At 51.1% G+C, this 8,989-nt stretch overlaps 1 protein-coding gene across 1 annotated transcript in view; it reads right to left on the bottom strand.

Moving 5' to 3' along the window:
- tango6 (transport and golgi organization 6 homolog (Drosophila)) overlaps positions 1–8,595 on the bottom strand; it is a 57,789-nt gene extending 49,194 nt beyond the window's left edge. Inside the window, exons 1-4 of the mRNA XM_055664906.1 lie at positions 8,470–8,595; positions 4,627–5,279; positions 4,002–4,115; positions 2,831–2,978 (exon numbers count right to left, since the gene is read on the bottom strand). Coding sequence (XP_055520881.1) covers positions 2,831–2,978; positions 4,002–4,115; positions 4,627–5,279; positions 8,470–8,527 — 973 coding nt within the window. The 5' untranslated portion in view covers positions 8,528–8,595. The remainder of the gene's footprint in view (positions 1–2,830; positions 2,979–4,001; positions 4,116–4,626; positions 5,280–8,469) is intronic.
- Between the last annotated feature and the right edge of the window lie 394 nt (positions 8,596–8,989).

Genomic DNA, 8,989 nt, shown 5'->3' on the forward strand with positions numbered 1-8,989 from the left:
AAGATTAGTCAAACATGACCTTCCAGGCACAAATCCATGCTGACTGTTCCTAATCAGACCCTGTTTATCCAGATGCTTATATATATTATCTCTAAGTATCTTTTCCATTAATTTGCCCACCACTGAAGTCAAACTAACAGGCCTATAATTGCTAGGTTTACTCTTAGAACCCTTTTTAAGCACTTTTTTCAAGGTGGGGTTTTATAAAATTTAAGATGTGAATAACTTGTAAAGCCATTAATCTGAACAAAACTTGTTTTAATTTCAGGATTAGACAGACAGACAGACCTTTCTTCAGACTGAGAGTCCAGGAAAAGGGAAACAAGAGATTTATAGACAGGGATATAGAGAGATATGGAACAAATGAATGAAAGATATACAAAAAAGTAATGATGATAGAAACATTAGCTGCGGGTTAGGTTAAAAGGAATTACAGACGAAATGACTCAACAAGACGACAGTGAAACTCGTACAATGACAAGGGTGGGGGAGGGATGGAGAGAGAGGTTACTTGAAGTCTGAAAAATCTAATTTATACCGCTCAAATTTAACACCTCACATTACGCTTGGGCAGCTTACAACCCAGTGATATGACTATTAATTTCTCTAACATCATATAACCCTTTCAACCCCTCTCTCTCTGGCCCTCCCCCACTTTAGTCGTTGTACTAGTTTCACTGTTGCTCCACCTTGTTTTGACCATCTTTGGACAAGCTTAGATCATAAGATCGTAAATGATAGGAACAGAATTAGGCCATTTGGCCCATCAAGTCTACTCCGCCATTCATCTATCTCTCCCTCCTAACTCCATTCTCCTGCCATCTCCCCATAACCTCTGACACCCGTACTAATCAAGAATCTATTTATCTCTGCCTTAAATATATCCACTGACAGCCTCCACAGCCTTCTGTGGCAAAGAATTCCAGACCCACCACCCCCTGATTAAAGAAATTTCGCCTCATCTCCTTCCTAAAAGAACATCCTTTACTACTTTGGCTATGATCTCAAGTCCTAGACTCTCCCACTAGTGGAAACATCCTCTCCACATCCACTCTATTCAAGCTTTCAATGAGGTTGAGATTCTCATTCTTCTAAACTCCAGCGAGTACAGGCCCAGTGCCGTCAAACGCGAATCATATGTTAACCTACTCATTCCTGGGATCATTCTTGTAAACCACCTCTGGACCCTCTCCAGAGCCAGCACATCCTTCCTCAGATGCCCAAAATGTTCCAAATGCAGCCTTACCAGCGCCTTATGGAGCCTCAGCATTTATTTACAAGCCTACTGACTCCCACAACTGTCTCGACTACACTTTTTCCCCACCCTGCTTCCAGCAAAGGCTCTATCCCCTACTCCCAATTCGTCTGTCTACGCCAGCCCTGACGTGGGGTTCCATCGTGCCTGGCGTGGGGGAGCTGACATCCCCGATGCAGGAGCTGATCACCTCGATGTAGAGGGCCAAAACCGCGCCAGGTAAGGGAGTCAAGATCGTCCCGTCAACGGAGAGCTCGAGGGCCCCGACCGCGGGAGAGGAAAGAAGGGAAGAGATCTGAACTTTTTTCCGCCTTCCATCACAGTGAGGAATGTGGAGGAGTCACTGTGATGGATGTTTATGTTAAAATGTATTTTGTGTGTTCCGTTGCTTTTTATTTGTTTGACTGACTTGGCAAATGAAATTCCTCGTATGTTGCAAAACATACTTGGCTAATAAAGTATTATTGTGATTGTGATTGATTGTTCTTTATCACTCGCATCACCGTCTATATCTCGTTTCCCTTATCCCTAACCAGTCTGGAGAAGGTCCTCGACCCAAAACGTCACCCATTCCTTCTCTCCAGAGATGCTGCCTGTTCCGCTGAGTTACTCCAGCTTTTTGTGTCTATTCTCAGCATTACATCCCTGTTTTTGTATACAAGCCCTCTTGAAATAAATGCTAGCATTGCCTTTGCTTTTTTTACTACCGATTTGACTTGCAGATTAACTTTTTGGGAATCCTGCACCAGCACTTCAAAGTCTCTTTGCACCTCCGATTTGTGGATTCTGACGCCATTTACAAAATAATCTACTCCTTTATTCCTACTACCAAACTGCATGACTCCACACTTTGCTACACTATATCCATCTGCCACTTCTCTGCCCACTCTCACAACATGTCCAAGTCCTTCTGCTTTCTCCACACAACCTGCCCCTCCACCCATTTTCGTATCATCTGCAAACTTGGCCCCAAAGCCTTCAATCTCCTCGTCCAAATCATTAATATAAAACATGAAGAGCAAATGGCAGTTAAACAGTAAGGGGGGGGGGGGGGGGGGGGGGGGGGGGGGGGGGGGGGTTGGATAGGAGAGTGGAGTTAGATGGTGGACGAGAAGCAGTTTGAGAAAGGGAAAGGATCTCCTCTCTCAGTGACTCCCTTTACCTAACCAGTAGTGATTGAGGCAGATACAATGGTGGCATTTAACTTTTGGATAGGCACATCAATAGGGGGATGGAGGGAATGGATTATGTGCAGGCAGATAAGAGATGGTCCTGACATACAGTCTGAAACAGACATTGCGAGCTGAAGGTAGACACAAAATGCTAGAGTAGCTCAGCAGGTCAGACATCATCTCTGGAGAAAAGGAATAGGTGACGTTTCCGGTCAAAACCCTTCTTCAGGGCTGAAGGGCCTGTTCTTGAGCCCTGCTGCTCCATGTTTTAACATGTTCTACCACTGGGCATCATTCCCCACTCCACAATATAATATGTCCAGAACTGCTGCATCAATTCCTGACAATTAACACCTCCCGACCCCCTGCCCCAGCAATGGGCTGTGGTGATCTGATCACTTACCACCAGCTCCTTCCACAATTCCTCTTACCACGGCCTGGACACCATGAGGCTTCATCAGTGCCTGGGACAAGAATTGGCCACAAACACGTCGCAGCCAGGCCGGAGCCTTCAGCATGGTTCGTGCAGAGCCACCTCTCGCTCTGACCACCTGCAAACACAAACACACTCAATATGGCTGCAACAAGTCATGTAACTAACCCTCCTGGAGTTCCCCACCAGCCTTCCTTGCTGGCTATTCATGTCCATGGATGGCATTGCTGACAAGACTACCATGTACTGCCCAGCACAAGTACCACTGCAGCAAGGGGTTTGCTAGGTGATATCAGAAAAGAATCCAGGGTCGCACCATATTATGGAATTGGAGTCCGATAGATGTCAGAATCAACAAGTGAGGTAGATGTCTTTCAGTGAAGGGAATGAGTAAACATGAGCCGCAATTTGTTGGCGAATGCTGACCACCCTGGACTGAGTAGCTTGCTGGGCCGCTGAGCCATAGAGCATGAGAACAGGCCCTTCAACCCACCTTGCCTATGCTGAACAAGTTGGCATTCTGCGTTAGTCTGCCTGGATTGGGCACATAGCCTCTAAACCCTTCCTCTCCATATATCTGTCAAAATGCATCTGTTTCTATGTTCATCTGGTGCATATTCTAATTAGAATTATCTTTGACTAAAAATGTTGCCTGAAGTCCCTCTTAAATCTCTCCCCTCTCACCTTCAGCATGTGTCCTCTAGCTTTAGAATGCTGTAATCTTTGAGCGTTCACTTTATTTATGCCTCTCATGATTTTGTACACCTCTATAATTTAAGGCAACAAGTCTAGGTAACATCCCGGTGAATTTCTTCTGTACCCTTTCCAATTTGAAGACCTGAGATGTCCTTCGGCTTAAGGTGAGGAGTGAAAAGGTTAGAGGAGTTTCTTTTTCACCCAGGTGATTGGAGTGTGGAATACGCTGCCTGAGAAAGTGTTGGAGGCAGGTAGACTGGCAACATTTAACAAGGTGTCGAAAGCTACAGACCAAGAGCTGGTAAATGGGATTTGTACAGATGCGCACTTGATGGTCAGCAAGGACATGGTGGGCGGAATGGCCTGCTTTTGTGATTACCAGCCCATGACTATGTTGACATCACAGGGAAGGCCAGCACTTATTGCCCACATCAGAGACTGTTACCTTCGCTCCTCGCTGAAGAATCAGCAGTTCCTTGATAACATTCGGCTGATAAACTTGATCCAACATTTTCCGGAGGGATTCCTGACAGGCCCGCTGCTCTTCTTCAGTGAGGCCCTGACAGAAACACATAAGTGTTACGAGCGTTAAACTCAGCATGGTTCCCCAGGACACAACCTCCAGCATGCACCCCAGTCACCAGCCACTCTCATATGTTTGTGTCCATAATGTGCCCCCTCCCTCGACAGCCTGCAGTTGAACAAATCACACTGCTACATTGCTTTACGCAGAGGGAGCAAGATCTGGTTGAATGTAACCTGTGATCAAACAACACAGCCGTGAGATGGCACTAATGCTGAACAGGTCAACTCTCTCTGCCCCAACGCCCCCTCTCTCCCAGTCAGCATTTGCTAACGCATTGCTCAACCCAACTGATAGAAATCTGTAAACCCTATACATGGAGAAACAGTCCATTCTCTTGGGACAAAGGAGGAAACAGCACAGGCTCTTGCTATGGGTTCAGAATGCACTTTGATTGGAGAACTACTAGGTTGGTAATTGGCAGAGTTATTTAAAATATCGAGTGTGTAGTTGAGATAGCTGGTTATTGTAATATTGGTTACTGTACCTTCTGAGTGGCAATGTGTCCTGGTGAAGCTTTCCGTTGATCTTTGGTTGATGAATAACTCAGTTGGCAGAGACTGGCCATGAGATCTCCGAGATGCCTGGTGAACACAAGGCTCTCCAGGGACGGGTGTTCAGCAATGCTGAGGAGCACCTGCGTGACGTTGAGCAGTCGCCATGTCCCACTCGCAGGCATCGAGTCACCAACCACCTTCTCAACCGTTGCTGCAAACTCTGACCTGCAGCCAAGGGGAATCCCAACCCCAGGTAGCAGGTGAGAGCAGATCCCAAGAGTCACAACAAACTGCAGCGCGGATTGGACGGTCTTCTGCTGCAAGATGCTTAGAGTGTCAGGAGAGAGAGGCGGTGCACACTCTGGGCTCTTGGGGTTTGGTTTTGGGGGTGTGAATTGTGCTAACACATCGATCATTGTCTGCTTCAAACACAAGAGCAGCACAAGAAGCTCAGCAACAAAGCTCCACACAACATCATCGCTGCTCATGGGCCAAGCTAACTGGGCCAGCATGCTGCTCCTCAGCTTCCCCAGAGCCAATCTGACTGGATCCTGCTGCAGCTTCTCGTGATGGGCAGCGAGTTTGCGGGAGAGAGTCTGTAGAAGCACATCCTCACAACTGGCCTGTGACACCGCAGTCACTTCTGCAAAGAATCACAGTGGGCATACATCAGCTGCTGTATGGATCGTGGCCAAGAATTTGTCCCACATTCACCCCCCCCCCCCCGCCCGCACCCCCACCATGGCCACAGGTGAACAATCTCAAGTGGTGAAACCCCTTATACCCTGCTCCAAAAGCTGCAGATAACACAAATCAGAAGTAAAAAAGGTTCTGGGAAAAGCCAGCACATCCTGTGGAAAAACAAAAAGATTAAAGATTTTATTGGTGGAGCTTTCACTTGAAACGGATGATGCCCGAGCTGCAGAGTACTTCAAGCCATTTCTGCTTTTATTGGAATCATAGTAAATGCACAATAACAGGCCCTTCAGCCCAACACGTCCATGCTGACCAAGTTGACCACATTTTCCTGTGTAAGAAAGAACTGCAGATGCTGGTAAAATGGAAGGTAGACACAAAGTGCTGGAGTAAATCAGCAGGTGAAGCAGCATCTATGGAGAGAAAAAATGGGTTTTGGGTTGAGACCCTTCTTGAGACTGGATTTTTCAGTCACATTTTCCTTTGGCCTGAATCACTAACCATTCCTATCCACGAACCTGTCCTATGACTTCTAAACATGTCACCCATCAATCTGCCTTCTCCAATGGCTTGTTCCATATACCCACCCCTCCTCTATGACAAAAACCTGTCCCTCAGGTTCCTATTAAATCTTTCCCCTACCAACTTAAACCTATGTATTTTGGTTTTCTCTTCCACCCTGGGAAAAACAAGATTGACCATTCACCCGTCAACACCTCTCATAATTTTATCAATCTCTACGTTCACCTCCTCAGCCTCCTTCACTCCAGGGGAAACAGTCCCGGTACAGTCTCTCCTTAGAACACGGTGGCGCAGCGGTAGAGAGCTTTCAGCGCCAGAGACGCAGGTTCAATCCTGACTGCGGCCGCTGTTGAGTTGCTGCTGGGCCGTCCGCATCCCCGCCCCGGTGTCCTATCCCTGTCCGGAGGTGTCCGGGGTGGCTGTGGGCTGGCGGGGCAGCCCCAGACTTGCAGCCGGCTGCTCCATCTCGGCTCTGCCTGTCCCGTCGGGTGGGCCGGCAGCTCTGGACTGACAGGGTTGGGCCTGGCTCCCCATCGCTGCGGGCATTGTTGCTGCTGGGCCGTTCACTCCCGGGTGTCCTGTCCCTGTCGGGGGGCGGCCCCAGACTTGGAGCCAGCGCGAGGTGCTGATTCACTTCTCTTCTTCACCCACCTCCCCTCAGTCTGACACCGAGATCCTGATGTAGATGGGCAACCGCTGGCCCTGTTCGAAGATGGGCGACTCAGAACCGCTGCTGCTGGAGTCGACCTGATCGGAGAGGGAGTCTGTGGACGGGCTCCTACTGGAGCTGCTGGTGCTGTTGGTGGTACCAGCAACCTCCTCCCAAGCCAGAGTCCGGGCCAGCTCCAGCTCCAGCTCCAGGTCGGGGTTGAAGGCCACCCAGTCTAGTGCCGGGCCGGAGAAGGCTGAGCCCAGGCTGGCATTCTGGCGCAGACAAGGCCGGGGCCCTTGTTCCTCCTCGGGGTTGTGGATGAAGCGGTAGCAGGTACCGTAGGAGCAGAAGCCGGTGGTGTGGAAGGTGCAGCACAGCTCTGTCTTGTACTTGGGGTGACGGCTGTGGGTACACTTGGGGGGGAGGGGTAAAACGGGGACGGTCCAGTGGCGGTTCGGCAGTGCTTGTGGCTTCGGGGACTCGTATTCAATCCTGGCTGCGGATGAGGGGCGTGTCTGAGTGCGTGCAGCTGCCGAGAGCCGATCCAGTCACCCCCCCCCCCCCCGTCCCCCTCCCAAACTATACTCACTGATTCTACAGCGCTTAGTTCTTTATAGCGTTTGGCCTTAAACAAATCCCATGATTCCTTGCGTTCGGAATACCGAACTCGCTTATTGACTTAGTGTAAGTGTAAATTGTTCCTGGTGTGTGTGAGATAGTGTTGGTGTGCAAGGATCACTGGTCGGTGTGGACCCAGTGGGTAAAAGGGCCTGTTTCCGCGCTGTATCACTAAACTAAACTAAACTCAAGCCCTCCAGTCCAGGCAACATGCTAGTGAATCTCTTCTACTCCCTCGATCTTAATGACATATTTCCTACAGTGTTGTGACCAGAACTACACCTTGTGACCCCCGCCCCCCCCCGGTGTGGTCTCACCAACGACTGGAGCATCGCATTACTACTCGAGTACTTAATGCCCACACCGTGCAAGGCCAGCGTGCCAATCGCCACTAGCGTCACCGCCCCCAGCACCCCGAGGTGACACCGCTCCCAGCACCCCGAGGTGTCACCGCCCCCAGCACCCCGAGGTGACACCGCTCCCAGCACCCTGGGGGTGTCACCGCCCCCAGCACCCTGAGGTGTCACCGCCCCCAGCACCCCGAGGTGTCACCGCTCCCAGCACCCCGAGGTGACACCGCTCCCAGCACCCCAGGGTGTCACCGCCCCCAGCACCCCGAGGTGTCACCGCCCCCAGCACCCCGAGGTGACACCGCTCCCAGCACCCCGGGGGTGTCACCGCCCCCAGCACCCCAAGGTGTTCCCACTGAGTGTAGGGAAGATTCAAACAAGGGGACATGACATGAGAATTAAGGGACTGAGGTTTAGGGGTAACATGAGGGGGAACTTCTTTACTCAGAGAGTGGTAGCGGTGTGGAATGAGCTTCCAGTGAAGGTGGTGGAGGCAGGTTCGTTTTTATCATTTAAAAATAAATTGGATAGTTATATGGATGGGAAGGGAATGGCGGGTTATGGTCTGAGCGCAGGTGTATGGGACTAGGGGAGATTGTGTGTTCGGCACGGACTAGAAGGGTCGAGATGGCCTGTTTCTGTGCTGTAATTGTTATAAGGTGTCACCGCCCCCAGCACCCCGAGGTGACACCGCCCCCAGCACCCCGAGGTGTCACCGCCCCCAGCACCCCAAGGTGTCACCGCTCCCAGCACCCCGGGGTGTGTCCGCGCCCCGGCCTCCCCTCCCCTCTGGGTACAGGTGCTGCCCTCGTTCATTTACCCGCGTGCAGCACCTCACACTTGTCAGAGTTACCCGGGGGCAGCACACGGGCGGCCGTTTCCCTCGCCCTCACGCATGGTTACCCTCCCGTCGAGCGCAGTTATCTGCTCCGGGCCCCTCGCCCCCCTCCTTCCCCCTCCGGACCCTTCACCCCCGCGGCCACTCGTCCCCTCACCCGCCGGCACCGTCAGCTCCCTCAGCGCCTCCGTCACCACACGCAGGCTGACCGCCATCTTCGGCAACTGTGCGCACGCGCCAGCACGCAGGCGGGACTCGGGAGCCGCCTCTGCAGCTCTGCGCATGTGTAGTTGGACGCCGGTTTGGCTCCAACTGCCCGGCGCCATCTTGGTAAAGGAAATGAACAGCATCAGTCTCTGCGGACGGGCATCTTGGCAAAGGAACTTGGAGGCCAGGCAGCAGGAGGCCAGGCAACAGGAGTCCAGGAAACATTCCCAGCGGCCGGAGAACAGCACATATTTCTCTAATTTTTACCCCTGCATTGCTTAACATCTCTGACCACTACACGCATTAGTCGTCTACTCTCATCCGAGTGAAGAAGGGTTTCGACCTCCGGGAACACGATCAGTTCATTCCCTCTGAGCTCTCCAATAGTGTGTCTTTGTGCGTGATTCCAGCATCTGCAGTCTTCTCGACTTCCTTTGAAAATATGTAAACAAGGCACTGCCTCAAACAGC

Source organism: Leucoraja erinacea, chromosome 50 (assembly GCF_028641065.1).
Source record: "Leucoraja erinacea ecotype New England chromosome 50, Leri_hhj_1, whole genome shotgun sequence".
Classification (NCBI taxonomy): Eukaryota; Metazoa; Chordata; class Chondrichthyes; order Rajiformes; family Rajidae; genus Leucoraja; species Leucoraja erinaceus.